This window comes from Petaurus breviceps, unplaced genomic scaffold (genome assembly GCF_028583685.1).
Source record: "Petaurus breviceps papuanus isolate PSGF00001 unplaced genomic scaffold, PetGlider_PUasm1.0 79, whole genome shotgun sequence".
Taxonomy (NCBI): domain Eukaryota; kingdom Metazoa; phylum Chordata; class Mammalia; order Diprotodontia; family Petauridae; genus Petaurus; species Petaurus breviceps.
Genome location: NW_027186523.1, coordinates 31,469,518 through 31,489,694, shown reverse-complemented (window position 1 = coordinate 31,489,694; position 20,177 = coordinate 31,469,518). Strand labels below are relative to the sequence as shown.

Genomic DNA, 20,177 nt, shown 5'->3' with positions numbered 1-20,177 from the left:
TATAAATTTGCAGTTCATGAAAAAATTGAGGCAGGGAAAGAAGTAATAATTTGAGAAACAAAGCTTCCTGATGAATCCCTTCTACCTTGTGAATGTGCTAATAAATTTCCATTGAGGAAGAGGATCGTCAAAGAATATCAAAATCAGCTAAGTATCAAGGAATAATTTTTAACAATAAGAACTTAAAATATTAATTTTTCATAGGATATTATCATTTGGAATAATTATGACAAGTTGCATAAAACATGATTATAATTTCTTGCCCGGGAACCAGAGAATCCATTTCATGGGAATTAATAAAAGGCAGCCCTTTAAATTCTGTGAAAGTGATATAGGATTAGAGTTATTTTCTATCCATCCCTCTCCAGTAGAAGGTGCCTCAAGAGGGATTTAGTCAGCAGATTATTGGCTATTAAAATAGACTCAGTCCTTAGCTAAATTTCATTTTAGAGCTAAATACTTTAGAGGAAAAGAATGAGAGTTTCCTCCCTTCTGTGACTAGGGAATTTATATTCATTCGTGTGCATGCAGAGAAGAATTAAGCTTATTATTTTGTAGATAACTACACTGGACGTGGACATGATGGACCAGACCACCTGTTTTGTTCCATCCTTCTTTTGCCGTCTCTCAGGAAGTGAATCTTTAACCACAAATACAAAACAGGTCATTCTGTGAACCTCTGTACTGACAACTCATCATTTAATTCCCTTGGTTGGAAAACAAAAGAGGATTCTCAGAAGTGCTTGATCTTAGCCAATCTGGAAGCATCCCATTTGACATAGACGGCATTCTGTCTCCAGGGTTGGCTGTGGAGAACAGGGCACATTTTCTTCTCTCACAGACACTGAGAGAGGAAAAAGCAGACTCATTCACAGCTTGGGCCATCTAAACTTATCAGACATTTTACTCAATATGACACGACATGTAGTAGCCCATTTATAAAATCATGCAGTAGACAATAAAAATAGAAAAAGTGAATCAGGAAAAGTACCAAAACAGAAAGAACAAACACATCACAGAGGTTATTTTTAAGAGAACCATAGAAAGCAGTTTAACTTCACACACTGCTGAAAGGCAGGTGGTAAATTAGTCATCCAAATAAGGAATGTTGAAGACAGCTAAGGGACTAAACTATTTACTCTTTAAAAATACAGCTTTTAGGGCAGATGCCTTTAGGATAGTCTTTCTTCTCTCTCATCTTCCTTATTATATATACACAAAGAAACATTCCTTAGCTTTCCAACATTAGACTGGAAGAATCTAAACAATGACTATTCCAATGCCATGCCATGATCATAGGAAAAAAATGTGCAACATACCTGACATCTGTCATACATTGTTTCAATTACGGCATGCGTAAAGGTTGAAATAAGTTGCACCATAACAAGAATACTTTCAAGAAATCTTTCATACTCTTTTTTTTTAAATGATCCTTGCCCTCAAGGACTTTATTTTATTTTATTTTTTTAAGCAATTGGGGTTAAGTAACTTGCTCAAGGTTACACATGTTTCTGGGTGGGTGCTAAGTGTCTGAGCCTGGATTTGATCCCAGGTCATCCCGACTCTGGGGCCAGTGCTCTTACCTGCTGTGCTACCTGGCCGCCCCATCTTTCATACTCTTTTGACAAACTAGGTGGAAGTTTCTAACAGATGAATTGAATATCCAACACCTTACAAAGAACAAATCAATGAAAAAATAAATTTGATAGACATTGACTGTCCTCATCATTGGAGATAGCCTATGAACTCAAGGACCTCACATTCTAATAGAGAAAGACAATACATAAAGCAGTTTTTAATTACAAGGCAGATGTAAAGGTCCAATGGAATGCTGGCAAAGCAAAAGCAATGCATCTTCTTTAGCATGATTTCCATTGGTAAAAAGCATATTCTTTTTGGATGATGAGCCATGTGACAGTGTCAAGGACTTTGGTGAAACGATTTTTTTTTTCTGAGTCTTTAATAGGGATGACTGCTGAGTAGGTGGAAGTTACAGCTCTTAGAGAGGCAGCTCCCAGGTCTCATTTCTACAAGGGCTGCTCCCCTAGACAATGACTAGAAGGACTGGGATGAAAATAGAGCTGGTGACCTGGGGAGTGTTACTGCCAGGGTTCTTGGGCTTACCAGCTCATTAGGAGCAGTTAGTTACCACTTGATACCTATATCTATGGTGGTTGTTTCCCTGGATAATGGCTACAGAGGCTGGCCTGGACTCAGTCCCAGTGCCTTTAGGGAAGTAAAGTCGGGGAAGGGGACAATGTTACTAATACTGCTAGCAATACGCAGTAGCATTTGTTTTAGAACTTTCATTTAAGTCTTACTCCATTGGCTCATCACGTTATGCATATGTCCTTGAAGATGAAGCTGGTGAAATATAAACACTGGAATATCCTGCCAGGATGGAAAGGCAACACAAAAACTGGGTGAAAGACTGCATGTCTATTATCAGAGGATCGATCTAGATAAATTTTGAGAGGCTCCTCAATGGGTCAGTTACAAGGTCATTGTGGGGGGCAGGGCAAACAGAAATTCTCAAAAGCCATTTACAAAGTTATAGAGGGATTCTGAGATTGATATCACTGGAGGGAGACCCATACTGATAAAATTTCAGATCCTTAAACACTGAAGAAATGGCTCAGAAAGTTTTAGAACAGTATTTATTAGACACAGGCACTTACACATAACATTGGCATCAGGATAAAGGGCTAACACAGTATGAACAGACTTTCAGTGTTGGAAGATGTCTCAGAGGCCATCTAATCCAACTTCTGTCTGAGCAAGAAACTATGAAATAATAAAGCATAAAGTACTTCCAAAACTTAAGAGTGTTATAAAAGTGTTAGCTTCTATTTGCTAGTGTATTCCTCTACAATGTCATTGACAAGTGGCCATTTGTGATAGTAATGGCAATTAAAGATTCCCCTGTATTGGCTTGGTTTTCAAATTGATTGTGTTAAAACCCAGAGCTTGTTAATCCCACCTGTGGGATGGACTTTTTGATGTGAAAAGAAAGTCCTGAACTGGGAGGAGCTGGTGATGTAGATTTGGAGAGACACTAGAGAGAGGCGGAAGATCTTTTTGGAAGCAGCACCTCGTGGAGAGAGAGAGACTAAGAGAATTGCTGGTGGCCGCTTTGAATTGCCCTGGCTTTTGAGACCTGCCCCCTGAGCTGCCAAGGACTGAGGAGACATGGCTGTTTTGCTGGTACTTTGTCTGTCTGTTTTGATGTTGTTTTGCCAGATTTGTCCACTGGTGAAAGACAGTCCTTTTGTTGAAGAAGTCCTGGAACCTGGCTGTTCGCTAAGAAGCCCTGAGACTGTCCTGCAGACAGAGAGTGAATACTGTCCACTGGTGAGGGACGGTGCTGTTGTTGCAGGGGTCTGGAGACTGTCCTGCAGACAGAATGAATACTGTCCACTGGTGAAGGACAGTGCTGTTGTTGCAGGGGTCTGGGAGCCTTTCTGTTGGTTCAGAAGCCCTGAAGAAGGATTTTCTTGTTGTATGTTTACAGAAATCCTGGGAGAGGGCTTTGCTAATGTGTTCAGGGGTTCTAGGACTGTTCTACAGACAGAGGATAAATTCATGAAGAGACTGGCAATGTATCTTGTGGCTTTGCTAAGCCTTGTCTCCCCAGGAACTAAGATTGCTGAGAACTTGCCTCCTGTCAAGATGAAGAAAAGACCTCCATTTGGGTATTAAGTGCTGTGTTTAAACTTGATGTAACTCTGGGGTAGATTCAATTGTGATCCAGGGGTGGGGAACTTTTGACCTTAAGTTTGGTAACTAATCTCCATTTGAGAAGAGGGGCTTTGTGGTGGACTTAATTAAGGTATAGCCTAGGGGTGGAGAAGTATTTAGAACAGAGACTTTGTAATTGATTGAATGATTGGAAGGTCCTGGGGTGGGGTAGTCCTTGGAGATTATTTAATCAAGCTTAGTAAATGCTGTATTTGGAATGATGTCATGTTTTGATCTTCTCTGTTCTTGGTTTGTCACTGAATAAAATGGAGAGCACCTATGCTGGTATTTTGAACCTGGGAAGTTGCCTTTGCTTGGCATTACATTACACCATTGGGCTCTCGTTTGATGTCCTTTCACAAAGAACTATCTCGTCAGGTAGCCCACTATACATTTGGACAGCTCTGATTTTTAGGGAGTGTTTCCTTGTGTCAAACCTAAATATGCCTTTCTGCAACTTCTCTTTATCTCTAATTCTGTCCAAGCAGAATTCATCAAATCCTTTTCCCTCTTGACAGAACTTCCATTATTTGGAAATAGTTATTAGGTTAGGGTTAGGGTTTAGGGTTAGGATAGGATTAAGGTTAGGGTTTAGGGTTGGGGTTAAGGTTAGGGTTTAGGATTAGGGTTAAGGTTAGGGTGTTTTCTCCAGGCTTAAGATCTTCTGTTCTATCACTAAACTTCATGTGTCAAGATCTCATGATTCTTCACAAGTCCAGTTTAGAGCATCTCAAGATACTCTCCAAGTTAACTATATCTTTCCAAAAAGTTGGCCCCCAGAAATTAATACAACTGTGCCATGAAGTGGGTATAATACAACAAAATAACCACCTCCTTAATCCTAAACGTATGCTTTCCTTAAGGTGGCCTACCATTATATTAGCTTCTTTGGCTGTTACATTATACTTTTGATTCAAATTGATTATATAGCCCACTAAAACACTTGGTTTTTCTTAAAAATATTGTTTAACCAAAGCTTCTCCTTATTGTTCTTGTAAAAGTGATTTTTTTAGCCACTGTAAGAAATGTAAGGCTTTACATTTCTTCTTCTTATATTTCATCTTGTTAGATTCAGCCCAATATCCTAAACTATGGAATTATTTGTAGTTCCTGAGTCTGTCATCCAACATGCTAGCTATCTCTCTTAGCTTTGAGCCATCTGCAAAGTAGATGAAAATGTCATTTATGCCTTTTCCTCTGTCACTGATAAGAATGGTAAACAACACAGAGCCCCGAGTCCTACACTGGAGACCTTCAAAGCTGATGTTGAATCCTTAATGATTCTTCTTTGGGGCTTGCCATGCATACCTATTTCCAGATCCACATCTTCCCATCTTAGCCATAAGTAACCCTGTTATATCAGTCTTTTGTTAATGGATCCACTAGGCAGGATACTGTGTTCTTAAACAATAATGGGTTTAATTTTCATGTAGGTTATATAATCTCAAGTTAGTCTCACTCTGACTCTTGACCACAGATTGTCTTACAAAATATATGCCTAAACCCATTATGGTGGTTACACCTGTAATCCCAGCTTACCAGTAGAGGCAGAGGCTGGTCCCTCTCTTGAACACAGGCATTCTGAGCTACAGTGGGTTATCCTGATTGAGTATTCTCAATAAGTTTGACATTAACATGAAGACTGCCTAGAAGCAGGGGAGCCACAAAGTTTCCTAAAGAAGGGCAAAACAGCCCCACTGGTCAAAGTTCCCATGGTAATCATAGTGGGACAAGCCTGTGAGTAAGTACTACCCTTCTAGCCTGGGAGAAATAAAGAGATCCTGTCTCTACCCATCCCCACAAAGTGTGCCCCTCTGATAAGGGGTATCATATAAGAACATATAGATAGATCAATCACTAGTATAGCAAAAATAATGTAAAGTATATGATATTCTAATGATGGTTCACTTTCACTTAAGGACAATACATGTGTGCTATAGAAAGTTATTTTTGGAAGAGGGGATGTAATTTGGCATGCTAAAATGTATCTGTGATGTCATTGATTTGAGCCTTCTGTCCAGTGATGCATATTATAGACTGTTCACACCTGCTTTCCTGTACACTGTCTGTGTACACTCTTAAATCTGACTGGGGGGGTCCCACACACCAAGACGGTTGAGAGAGGAAAGGATGATATTCTTTCTCCTGATATTTGAAAGAAAACCAAAGAATACTTGGACAGTTCATCTGTTATCATCATTGACTAGCAAGGGCATCTTCTTCCTTGCCTATAGACCTTGCTTCTGATATCCCTTTACCTCAAATCCTCTTTTAGATTTCTCCTGTGTTATGTTACAACCTGCGCATACCTTCCAGGTACCTTTTCTGTTATATGGTATTCAACATTCTCAAATGGATCTGGGATTTCATCCCTTTGGAAGTTTCCTCCAAAAACATGAATTTCAACTCACCCATACCAGCTCATCCAGCTTGATTCTTGTCTATGGATTCCCATAAGCTGACCACACAATATGCCTTCTCCTGACATTACAAGGATGCCAATGGAGTACTCTAGCTGTCTGCCTATAATCCTTCACCCCCAATATACAACCAGCCCAGGTTTTCTTTCTATCCTACATTTTTTTTCATTTTTAATTCTTTGGACACTGAGAGTATTGCATTAATCATAGCAATACAACAACACTAACAGAATGCTGGTGTTAAAAAAGTTAAAGCTTTGTTTCTCACATAAGTTTGAGTATATCCAAATTCATATTAAAATGAACTATATTATAACATGGTTTTAATACAGTTTCTTTTTTGAAAACCATGAGTCAGCAATGTGACCATTTTTCAAGAACTCTGATATGCATATATTATGGTGACTAAAAGCAAAGGTAAAGATAAACCTAGTACTACCTGTGTGACTGGTAAAAACACGTAGATTCAAATTTTTGGATAACATTTCTTGGTTTTGAGAGTCTTCACACCCAAAATTCACAAGCCTAAGAGGAAAAAAAAGGGAACAGAAAATATTGCAAACAGTTTTACAAAATACACTGTGTTGCTTCCTGCGAGTTATGGACAGTCACTGACATATAACATGGATAATTACAGCTGGAAGAAATCAGGAGTCCTGGGTTCTAGTTCCAGTTCAGCCATGAATAATCCCTGTGACCACTGTGGGCAAATCCCTTGCCAGCTCTGAGCCACAGCTTTCCCACACACACCTAGGAAATAAGGAACTTGGACCAGAGGATCAGTCTGGTCTCTTTTAACTGTAGCACTCACTCATTCTAGCTTTATCACTGCCTTCATCCTAAGCATCCCTGAAGAAGTAAACTGCTCTGTTTAACCTATTTGTGCATAAGAAGGAAGAGTGGAAGAAAACAAGCATTTACAAATATGATCTCTTTTGACCCTCACAACCACACTGAGAGTAGGTGCTATTATTTACAATTGATGTGACTTGCCCAAGGCCACAAATTTAAGTATCTGAGCCCACTTTTGACCTCAGGTTATCCTGATCCCCAACCCAGCAGTATTTAGTGAGCCATATAGCTGTCTCATAAGAACTAGGGAAAATGGTTTTATTTTAGAACTTAAAGAAGACATCCAGTGACAATTTCTTCATAGTAGTTTATGTCAATCAGTGAAAACATTCATGCTAAATTATCTCAGATGCTTTTTAAAAATACTTCACTCTTTTCCAGATACTTAAAAAAAAAAGTATGCCTATCTTTAATTATTCAGAAACAGGATTACAACCTTCTCACTTCATAACGAAAATGATGGGTTGTTTTTTCACTTTTGATTTTTTTTCTATCTCACTTATCTTTGTTCAAATATTTTTAAAAAAAGATTTCTCAAAAGACAATGAATAACACTGTGGGGTTTATAACAAGGGGAAGAAATACCATAAAAGGTTTCTGGGTAGTCCTCACAAATGCTATCTTTTCTTTCTTCCCTATGATCTGGTTCAATAATAGTGGATGGGTGGGAATGTTGACTTTTAGAATGAAATCATTTCATTTGCATAGAACTTCCTTTTATTAACAATAGGCAATTGTCAGTGAGTTAACACTCTATGACTTCTCAAAAAAGGAGATGAATTTTACAGTGGAAGTAGCATATCTAAAAGCCAGCATAGATGAGACTAATTAATTCCAGAAAAAATAGCACATTATCACCAAAAGGAGAAATCTGAGTCCCTAAATATTTAGATTACCACTTTTTTCTCTAAAGGCAAAATTTCTCTAGTGATTCCTGTTTCTAGTTGGTGCTTCTGAATACAAATGATTGCGGTATTTCTCTTCTTACTCCAAAATACAAACTGGACATGGCAATAACTTGCAAGGAAGTCAGCATGCCATGAAAACAGGAGAGAAAAATTATCTTCACGTTCTGACTTAAGCAGAATTGAAAAGTCTCATATGGTTAAAAAAAAAACCCTACAACTAGCAAAATATAATGCAGCTTAGATTTATGATGATTCTAATTCAAAGTGATGGGTCTAGTATGTGTAGGTACCCTTGTGTAAATTCGTTCAGATGCCTATCATATCTCCTTCCATCACATGGACATTCATGCCATTCTTATCTTTTGGGTAAAAGAGAAGATAGATTTTTTAAAAAAGAGTAAGAGCTAGGAGAGGCATTTCTTTGCTCTAGGCTAGTTTGGAAAATTACACGCACAAACACACACAGTGTTGGTGCCTAAAGGAATAGTTCAGCCTTTACTGGGATACATACAACTTGACTTTTCACAAAATTAATACCTATATGATGAGTGGCATTTCTGACATTAAAAACATGGCATTTATAAGGAAAAATATGTGAAAAGGTATTCTCTCCTGTGCCCTCTGCATGTTACAGTTGCCCCACACTGTCCCAGTTCTGCTCAGAAGCAAAAACCAGATGAGCTGCATCATCTTGGACAGTTAGGAGGACAGAGTTTTGCTCCTTTATTTTAAATATGACTTATTTCTTAATTGAAAACCAAAAATAATTCTGGAGAACAAAGAATGAAACCTGACTCTCTTCTCAAAGCAGAGACAAGGGACACAATGTGATATTTTTGCTTAATTGATTTTCTTTGTTATAAAGCCAATCAGAAGGGGAAGATTTAAAGAGACTATGGTTACATAAAATCAAAAGTAATCAATAAAACAAAAAAAAGCATAGCTTACTTCTAACCATTTGATGATCAGGATGGATATGAAGCTTTTCCCTCAATCACAGGGGAAAAAAGAAATACCTCCATAGACAAAATGCATGGAAATACTTCATAAAATCAGAAGGACCCTATAAATCAGTTTGACTAACTTTACAGTTATGAAATTTGAGATCTATTCTTAGATGAAGTGGTTAGTTTAACTCTGATCATTCATTAAGAATAACAGAAGGGGCGGCTAGATGGTGCAGTGAATAGAGCACCAGCCCTGGAGTCAGGAGGACCTGTGTTCAAATCCGGCCTCAGACACTTAACACAAAAACTAGCCATGTGACTTTGGGCAAGTCACTTAACCCCAATTGCTCTGCCTTCCCCCCCCAAAAAAAAAGAATAATAAAGAAATGGATTTACAAAGAAAACTTTTGTCTTCCCTTCAGTTCCACAGATAAGTTTCAGGAAAGTCCTGTGTTTATGATAAGATACAATTCAACACTTGCCACATGTCAACTGGGTGTCATGGAATTGCACTAAGTATCATAGGGACTAAATAAAACATGACCCCTGTCCTTAAGTATCCTTCAATCTAGAGGGAAGGTAGGAACATGAATCATTTTGTCCACTTATCTATTAAAAATTCAAAATTAATCTGAAAACTGCTTACGTTAATCCAGTGTCACCAAATGAAATGTCCAAGGGAACTTCAAACTTGAAAATCAGGGGTGGGTGTTAGAAGGAAGCAACAAAAAATAATATTAACAAAAGGAAAGGAAAGCATAGTATCTTCAGACAACTAAGGCTACACCTTGGCAGACATCTGAGCAATTCTGGTTTAGTAATCATCATCATTTGGGATTATTCAAAAAAGTTCAATCACAAAAAAAGCCTGTTGAATTTTTTTTAACTAGTATTTCTTTATAATCAAAGCCTAGTGCATTTTTCATAATGGGTCCATTTCTATCTTTGAAAGTCAGACCTGACAAATCTTTTCTAGGAATCTTTTTGAAGGGGATTCCTTCAAAGAGCCCAAGGAAAGCCATAGCCACATAAGACTCATAATAGGCCTCTGGAGGAATACATAGCATCTGTAATAGTATACTTCTGTGGCAATGTCAACATGACTTTAGAAATTGAATAGAACTAATAAAGTACATTAGCAAGGCTATATCAGGACCAACTACTATACACTATAACACCCATGAAATATAATCTCAATTGACAGTTCAACTACTATTCCTTAACTATAATGTTAACCCAGTGTTTGTTTCATGAGAAATGATGTTGCATTATGTTTGAACTAGTGATGATGTTTTTTCCAATTAACCTATACATGTTTACATGGTTTCACACACCTATGTTAATGTCCCCAGTTTATTCTGAGGGCAAATATAAAGATATTTAACCACTTAAGACTACCTAATTTTTTATTAACTCTACTCTTATACCTGAGATGCTCTAACTCCTTAAAGTATATTTTATTACTAATCTTTTCAATTCCTTTCTTTTCTTTTTGCTTTTTGGAGGGCAATTGGGGTTAAGTGACTTGCCCAAGGTCACAGGACTAGTTTTTGTGTTAAGTGTCTGAGGCCAGATTTGAACTCAGGTCCTCCTGACTCCAGGGCCGGTGCTCTATTCACTGTGCTACCTAGCTGCCCACGATTCCTTTCTTTATGTAATACATAACCCCACCTGGAAAGTTCTCTAGCTGTCTAACTCGTTGCTGAATGCTTAAATACTATTTTACAATGTCACTGATACTTCCAAAATGCAATCTACTAAACAGGTTCACTTAGAAGGAAAATATATAAGTAAAAGGTTGGACTTACTATTAAGCTAAAATTCTCATCGGCATAAAACTGGATACACTTTAAGATACTTTCTGATTTCTAAAAGAAAAGTCAATTTATGATCAAAATTAATAAAGTGATACATAACTAGAGGTCACCATTGAAAACTAAAGAGGTAAACAGAACTAGGAAGAGAGTATTTTTGCCACTTTTTGACAGAACTACATCTCTAAATAATCTAGCTTAAAAGCAATAATCACAATTATATAGAAAATTACAATTATATATTATTCGATTATATATTACATGCATATTATATACATAATTATGTAGAAAAAAACTGGATTCCTTTTCTTTTTACCTTCAGGACAAAATAGTATAATCTCTGTTCTGATATATCCCATTGGGCCCAAACAAAGTCCTCAACAACTCTGTCTCTTGGAAGGTGACCAGAATTTCGAATCACCTGATGGGGTAAAAGATTTTTTTTAGACCTTATATAACTATTTTAAAAAAGAAAAACAGTAATTCGCATCAGCAATCAAGTATCTCAGGATAAAAACTGCTCTTAAATATTTCATTAATAATTCCTTCCAACTATTCTTTCAGGTAGGACTTCATCATCATTTCCATCTTACAGAGAAACTAAACTGGCCCTAGATGGGCCAGGCCACACCCACTGTAAGTCAGCAGGTGATTCAGACTCCTATATAACCTAATGAAGCCATTTCAGTTTTGAAGGCAAAGGAGAAGTAGACACGTCCACAGCTACAGTCAAATACTTATCTGAAACAAAACAGAATTACAACACAGGAAAGTACCTGAGAGGTCATCTAGTTCAACCTCTTCATTTTATAGACAAAGACACTGAGGTTAAGTGATTTCTTCAAACCCATTCAGAGGGTTACATGCGGAAGTAAGCCTCAAACTCAGGTCTCCTTATTAACAATCCTGAGCTTTTTCTACTATAGCAGTGGTTCTCAAAATGTAGTCCTGGTATCCCAAGGGGTTTACAAAGTCAAAACAATTTTCATAATAATACTGAGGCATTCTAATTTCTAATATGGTAAATACTTAATAAATAAATTGTATAAAAACAAAATCTCTTGGAGTGGAGGGGTATCCTCAATAGTTTTTAAGAATATACAAAAGTCCTGGGACCAAAAAGTCTGAGGATCACTGTATTATAGAGTGCTTCCCCATAGCAATTGTAGAATTTCTTTTACTGTCAGCCCCCTAGCGAGTAAGAGCACCGGTTCTAGTGTTGGGAGGACCTGGAGATCGAGTCCCAGGCTCAGACACTCAGCACCACACCCAGAAATAACTGGCCGTGTAACCTTGAGCAAGTTACTTAACCCCAATTGCTTAAAAAAAAAAATGCTTTCTTTCTCTCTACTGTCAGCCCCCACTCCAATTTACCCATCTGGCCTCAGAGTAAGCTCCACAGGGGCTAGTAGACCAAGAGTAGAAATAGACTGAAGGGGCAAGCAAGGTGGGGGAGCTTTAAAATAGTTATCCTGCATTTTCACTTATATTCATACTTCAAATTTGGGGTGAATTTCTCTTCGGGGGCTGACATGGAGGATGTGGGGTTTAAATCAAAGGTTTTGCCTATCTGAAGTCCAGTGCTACATTCACTATAACATGCTGCATAGTTTAAGGAGGATAGGAAACTAGTCTGGGGTACCCACAGCCTGGAGACAGGCTGAATGGAGCAACAATTGCCTGGCTGGCTTCCTCCCATCCCCAATGGACAGATCCTAGCTACTCAAGAAAGCATTCTGCAAGAGGCAAGTAGATACCAGAGACATTTGCCTCCCAGTCTTTGACATCCCAGGCTAATTTCCAAGTCATCTGTAAATGACAGAGGCACCATAGTAGAAAGAGCATGCAATTTAGAGTCAGAAGGAAACCTGGGCTCAAATCACCCTCCAACACTTCCTAACTGGGTGACCAATTCAACCTTTCTGTGATTCCATTTCCACATATGTAAAATGTATATAATAATACTTGTAGTATATATTTCACAGACCTGTTGTGATAATCAAATGAGATAATATATGTAATGCACTATGAAAACATTAGCTATTATTCTCACTTCTTATATTATTAGTATTCTCATTTGGTCAAACCTATGAGTTTGTAGCAAATTTGAGGTAAATCACAGAATCTTAAATTTAGTGGTAGAAAGGATCTCAAAAGTCATCTAGTCTAACCCCCTCTTTTTTTTTTAACAGATAAGGAAACTGAAGCCTGGGAGGTAGACAAATTCCAAAGGCAGAATTGAAACCTATGTTGACCAACTAACTCCAGCATCCTTTCCACAGCAGCATACTGTCTCCTGACAGTTTATATCCCTTTGGGATGAAAACTTTGGAATATAACTTCCCTTGGTAGTAAAATGCAGCTAGGTGGCACAAGTGAATAGATCAGTGGACCTAAAATCAGGAAAACCTGAGTTCAAATACTGTCCTACATACTTACTGGCTATGTGACCCCGGGCAAGTCACTTAAACTTCTGTCTGCCTCAGTTTACTCATCTGAACAATGGGGATATTACCTATTCCTTAGGGGTTTGTGGGGGGAAAAATGAGAAATTATTTATAAAGCAATCTGTAAACATTAAAGCTTTATATAAATGCCAGCAATTAATGTCATCACTGTCATTATATAAAGCTATAGGCTAAAACTTTGAAGTATTTTTATATTCCAATAGTATAACTCTGTCTTTTTTTAAATAATTATAGGAATGAATTGTTTATAAAAGAATTTTGAATTGCACTGGTAGAGAAAGGTTCAAGTACTTACCACCCTATTTTCATCTTCCCTGAAGACTTGGATATGAAATTGTTCAATATCTTAAAAAAAATAAAAAAGAAGCAAAATTCAATATTTATGACAAATAGAACTAAGGCATCCAGTTAATGATTTGGCACAGAAGCAGTCATGAACAAAGCCCTGTGGGAATACAGATTAAATGACAGGACACAAAGCAGTCCAACTCCAGATGGTGCCCTCACAATAAATGCTCAATTAAAAACAGTGCCCTTTGCTGCCCCATGGTCTCTTTCAAGCCTTGCATTTACTCAGCACTAAAATGTCCATAGTGCATAATGCTTTTAATGTTAGCTGTGCTCCTCTCTGAAGTATGAACCAATTATTCACACATAACCTTGGAAAAAAGACTACACAACACTATAGTTTCAGATTCAACATATATATAAAGAATTCATAACACTATAGTTCCACATTCAACATATATACACACATTTACTTACACACATATATACATATATATGAATGTACATATAAAAAACTAGACCATTCAAATTAATATACCTCAGGGGGAAAATCCCATTACAAAAGATGATTGGGGGAAGAAGGAGGAAAAATCTAACCTGTGGCAGTCTCATCAGGATAAAACTTTCACATAGCTTTAAAATAACCTGATGGACAATCTCTTGTCCGTCAGTGAACAAGTTACATCACCACTACCAGCCCTCCTTAAAGCTTGCTATCAAGCATGTATGCACTCCTGGTCACCAAGGGACTGCTCCACACAAACCCAACCCGATATTCTTCAAGACAAAAGCCTATATTGGCTGCCTCCAACAGTTTCTATTTCTGACAGCAGATTCAGTAAAACTGATAGCATAAAATTCTCCAATATGTTTGCCTATTTTGAAGGAACACTTCCAAAATTTCACCTCTTCTCAGATGTGATCAAGTAGCTCACATTTCCATGTGAGAAAAGTACAAAAAGGATGAAGCAATCAAGAGTAGTCAGGAGAAGTCACCTCTGCAGGAAATCAGTTCTACTATTAAATTTACATTCAAGGAATGGGATGCTATCCCTAGTTGTATAAGTCACCCAGATAAGCTTGAAAAGCTCAGCAAGTAGATCATTTTTATTTGTAAGTCTTTATTAATATATAGGTCTTGTGTGTTGGTTTTGTTTTTTTTTTAACCAGGATGTCATACTAAATGAAAACTAAGGAGACACTTACATTTCTCTTCTGAAATCAGTAACAGATGGCTCTCTGGGAAAGGATTTCTTTCATCAATTGGGTAGAGAAACTGTAAGAAGCAAATTATTCAAAACCATAAGCAACTGCCTTACTAGCACAGATATTCCAAAAGTAGCATCTGATCAGTGTTCTGCCATATACAGAACTTATTTGTGACCATGAAACATATTTAGAGGATATACACACAAAATGCAATGACTCTATTGGGAAGAAGGGGAAACCAAATATGGTACAATAGAAGAAAAAACTGATTTTTTTTTAAATCAGAACACCTGGATTTAAGTCCCAGTACTGCTACTTATTAACTATAAAAATGATCAATATTTAATTATTCCCAAAACATTTATTTCACTCACCTCTCTTGGTCCCAGTTTTCTAAGCTATAAAATAAGAGGACTGAACTAGATAATCACTCATTCCCACTAAGGTTCTTTCCAGTTCTAAATCCAAGGATCCTGCATTTATATTGTTAGGTTCTACCTATATGGAGTCTCTCACCTCTAACAACCAAAAAGTGAATATTCTGAGTAGTAAGTGGTTGTTTTCTTGAGGACAAAACAATATGTTTCTTAAAGAGCTAATTCTAAATATCAGAGAAAGAAATAAACAATTATAAATACTCTCTCTCTCTCTCTCTCAATATATGCCTCCTGTCTCTGTCTTTCTCTTCTCTCTTCCCTCTGACTTAGATCACACACACACACACACACACACACACACACACACACACCCCATAATGTCTGACTCTAAATACAAATTAGGAAGTCAGAAAAAAAAAAAGAAGTAAAACAAAAGGACCTAAGAGAAGGAAAAGCGGCAGGTAGGTGGTACAGTGGATAGAGTGCCAGGCCTGGAGTCAGGAAGACCTGAGTTCAAATCTGATCTCTGACACCTCTAGCTGTGTGACCCTGGGTAAGTCACTTAACACTGTTTGCCTCAGTTTCCTTATCTTTAAAATGAGCTGGAGAGAGTGGATTCCGGAAGATGATAGAGTAGATCAGAAAATTCCAAGCCTTCCAGATTTCCCCCACAAACATGATAAAATAGTGCCTCAGGGTGAACATCGAGCAATAAAAATAAGCAAGAATTGGGCAGAATAGTGGTCCTCCAGGGACAACTGCAGAAGATTTGAAGAAAAATCCCAGGACTGAGGTTGGTCCTCATGAAGAATAAATATCTCCAGGCTAGTTTCTCTGAAACAATAAGTGGCAAGCCCTGGGGCTAGCTGGGTGGGGAGATAACCTGGGCCCCAGCCACAGGAACTTTCATTTCCGGGACAGTGTCCAGAGTCCTCACTGAGCCTGGGAAGATTGAGGGAACCTCTGCTGATAAGGAATGCCAGATCTAATTGTGCTGCTAACACATGGTCTAGCAATCTCCTGGGGAGTGTACAGGACACCACTGGCTGTGAACACTTACAGGAAAGCAGAATTTTTGGTTTCAGTTCCAAGCTATAGAGGAGAATTGAAGGAGGAGAGGCACCATGCCCCATACCCCAGGACTAGAGATGACTACAAAAAATCAGCTGCTACAAATTAAAACAAAATGAGCAGACAAAGGAGAAAGAATCCAACCATCAAAAATTCCTATAGGAATAGAGAAGATCAGGGTTCAGCTTCAGAGGAGGAGACTAAAGCAAAAAAAAAAAAGCCTTTCCTCCCCAAAAGAGTAGTTTTAAATGGTCACCTGCCCAAAAAGAATTCACAGAAGAACTTTAAAAAGACTTTAAAAATCAACAAGAGAGATTGAGGAAAAACTGAAAAAATAAAAAGAACCATCCAGGAAAAACAAGAAGATTATGAAAAGAAAGTCAACCAATTAGAAAAGGAGATCCAGAATCTTAAGAAAGAAAATGGCTCCTTGAAAATTAGAATTGGGTAAGGAGAAGCCAGTGAAGCTATAAGAGACCAATAAATAATAAAAGAAAATATAAAGAATAGAAAAATAGAAGGGAATGTGAAACATCTTATAAGAAAAAAACTGATCTAGAGAATAGATCAAGAAGAAAAAACATAAGAATAATCAAACTGAAATTATCATAAAAAAAAACATCTTGACACAATAATATAAGAAATTGAAGAAAATTGTCTTGAACCATTAGAACAGGAGGGGAAAGTAGAAATGGAAAAAATTCACTGATCACTACCTGAAAGAGATTCTAAGAGGAAAACCTACAAGAATATCCTAGTCAAATTCCAAAACCCCCAGCTCAAGAATAAAATATTACAAGCAGCAAGAAAAAAAAATTTAAATATGGCAGTACCACAATTAAAATCACAAAGACCTAGCAGTGGTGACACTAAAAGACTACAGGTCTTGGAATACTATAGAATGAAGAGCAAAAGAAGTGAGGTTGTGGCCAAAAATATCATACCCAGAAAAGTTAAGCATAATCCTAAATGGAAAAAAATGAATAGTAAATGAATTATCAGACTTTCAGGATTTTGTTTAAAAAAAAAACAACCTGAACTTAATAGAAGATTTGACATATAATATCCAAGAAAAATATGAGGAAAATATCAAAGATAAATTATAAGGGACTCCATAAGAACAGATCATTTACCTTTTATATGAAGAAATGTAAAATGTAGACCAAGATTGTTCTTACTAACTGGATAGTCCTGAAGAAAGATTGGAGTAGACCTGAGTATGATTTTAAAAAATAAAACCATTTAGGAACAGTTAAAAAGAGTAATCACTGGGGTGGAGTCAAGATGGCAGAGTGGAAACAGGACATCCGCTCTGCTCCCACTAACACCTCCTCCAATTCATGTAAAAAATGACTCTAAACAAACTTTGGAGCTATAGAACCCACAAAATGACAGAGAGAAGCCAACTTCCTGCTGAAGACAGCCCGGCAGGCTGGGAGGAAGGGGCCAGCACAGCATTCTGGGAGCTGAGCCCAGCCCCACATGACCCCACGGTTTTAGCCTCAGGGCAGCCACAATCAGCCATCAACTAGAGGGAATTCAGATCACCAGCAGTTGTGGCAATTTCCAAAATTATCAACCCATGGATGCCAAAGACAGAATGAGAGGTCAGTGTAGACTTTGCGGGAACATGGAGTTCAGGACAGAAGTCTGGCCTTTGCCTCTAGGGCAAGAAGCAGCTGAGGCATGGGAGCCATGCAGCCACTGCCTCCTGGCTGCTTCAGAGATCCTGGCCTGCAGATTGTAGGGGGACCAAGCAACCAGTCTGAAGGGTAACCGCTCTTCCTTTAACCAGCTTGGAACTGGACCACTGTCTAGGGTAGAGGTCCTGGGGTGCGTCACCAGTTTGCCAGAGTGTGTGAAGGCTTCAGAGAGGGCAGCCAATTAATAGCTCCAGCAGCTGAGAAAAGCCCAGCCAATTGGGACAAAGCTCCCCTTTCTGGTAGCAGAGTTGTACTGTGGCATAAAGCTCAAAAGTCAAGTAATTGAGTGGCAACATGAGCAAGCAAAGGAAGCAAAGCAAGAAGAGCAATCCAACTTTACACTCCTATTTTGGGGACAAAAAGGATCAAAGCATGGAACAGGAGGAAGACAAAAAAGTCAGAACTCCTGCACCAAAAGCTTCCAAGAAAAATATGAACTGGTTACAGGCCACAGAGGAGCTTAAAAAGGATTCTGAAAACCAAATAAGAGAAGTGGAGGAAAAATTGGGAAGAGAAATGAGAATGATAGAAGAAAATTATGAAATGAGAGTCAACAATATGACTGAAGAAAATAACACTTTAAAAAATAGACTAACTCAAATGGCAAAAGAGTCTCAAAAAGCCAATGAGTAGAAGAATGCCTTAAAAAGCCGAACTTGCTTGGAAAAAGAATCTCAAAAGCTCACTGAAGAGAATCATTCCTTCAGAATTGGATTGGAGCAAATGGAAGCTAGTGACTTTATGGAGAAATCAAGATACTATTAAACAGATCCAAACAAATGAAAAAATAGAAGGCAATGTGAAATATCTCATTGGGAAAACCACTGACCTGAAAAATAGATCCAGGAGAGATAATTTAAAAATTATTGGACTATCTGAAAGCTATGATCAAAAAAAGAACCTAGAAATCATCTTTCAAGAAATTCTCAAGGAAAATTGCCCTGATATTTTAGAACCAGAGGGCAAAATAGAGGTTGAAAAAATCCACCGATCACCTCTTGAAAAAGATCCCAAAAAGGAAACTCTTAGGAATATTATAGCCAGGTTCTGGAGTTCCCAGAACACGGAGAAAATATTACAATCACCCAGGAAGAAACAATTTGAATACTGTGGAAATACAATCAGGATAACACAGGATCTGGCAGCTTCTACACTGATGGATCAAAGGGCTTGGAATATGATATTCTGGAGGTCAAAAGAACTAGGATTAAAACCTAGAATCACCTACCCAGGAAAACTGAGTATCATGTTTCAGGGGAAAACATGGTCATTCAATGGAATAGAGGAATTTCAAGCATTCTTGATGAAAAAAAACCAGAGATGAATAGAAAATTTGACATTCAGATATAAGAAGTAAGAGTAGAATGAGAAGGTAAACAGGGAAAAGAAATCATAAGCAATTTATCAAAATTGAACTATTTACATTCCTACGCAGAAAAATGATAATTGTAACTTATGAAACTTTTCTTAGTATGAGAATAGTTGAAGGGAATATAAATATATATACATTCATATATGTCTATATAGGAGGGTATATGTGCATATGAATACATATGTGAGTATATGTATATATATGTACAGGTATACATAGACAGAGGGCACAGGACCATTTGAATAGGAAGGGATGATACTTAAAAGGTAAAATTGAGAGGTGAGAGAGAAATATAATGAGAGGAGATAGGGAGAGATCGAATGGGGTAAATTATCTCATATAGAAGAAGCAAGGGAAAACTGTTACAATGGAGGGGAAGAACAGGAAGGCAAAAGGGAATGAATCAACAATGAGTCAAGTCTCATTGACTTAGGGAGGGAATGACATACACACTAAACAGGGTATCTCACCCTACAGGAGAATAGGTGGGAAGGGGATGAGAGGGGGTATGATAGAAGGGAGAGTAGGCTAGGGGGAGAGGGAAATTGGAAGCACCCACTTTTGAAAAGGGATGGGATCAAAGCAGAGAATAGAACAAGTGGGAGTGGAATAGGATGGAGGGAAATATAGTCAGTCTTTCACAATATATCTACTATGGAAATGTTTTACATAGCTACACACGGACAACCAATATTGAATTGCTTATCTTCCCAGTAAGGGTGGGTGATGAGGGAGGAAGGGAAAGAATCTGGAATTCAAAGTTTCAAAATCAAATGTTTAAAATATATATATACTATTATTAATATTATTTTACATGTAACTGGGAAATAAGATATACAGGCACTGGGGCATAGAGATCCACCACGCCCTACTGGAAAGTTGGAGAAGGGATGGGGGAAGATATGGGAGAGAGCAGATTGGGGGAGGGGATATTCAGTGGGATCATTGTTTTGGGGTGGTGGGTAGGGGAAAAATGGGGAGAAAATTTGTAACTCAAAATCTTGTGGAAA

At 37.8% G+C, this 20,177-nt stretch overlaps 1 protein-coding gene across 2 annotated transcripts in view; it reads right to left on the bottom strand.

Annotated features, from left to right (window-relative positions):
* The window catches only part of LOC138175891 (gamma-secretase-activating protein-like), a 117,203-nt gene that overhangs the window by 65,350 nt on the left and 31,676 nt on the right, over positions 1-20,177 (bottom strand). The window contains exons 7-12 of one of the 2 annotated variants that reach the window (XM_069106539.1): positions 14,642-14,711; positions 13,443-13,492; positions 10,996-11,100; positions 10,674-10,733; positions 9,512-9,555; positions 6,598-6,683 (exon numbers count right to left, since the gene is read on the bottom strand). In XM_069106539.1, coding sequence (XP_068962640.1) covers positions 6,598-6,683; positions 9,512-9,555; positions 10,674-10,733; positions 10,996-11,100; positions 13,443-13,492; positions 14,642-14,711 — 415 coding nt within the window. The remainder of the gene's footprint in view (positions 1-6,597; positions 6,684-9,511; positions 9,556-10,673; positions 10,734-10,995; positions 11,101-13,442; positions 13,493-14,641; positions 14,712-20,177) is intronic. The other variant, XM_069106540.1, reaches the window with a different exon arrangement.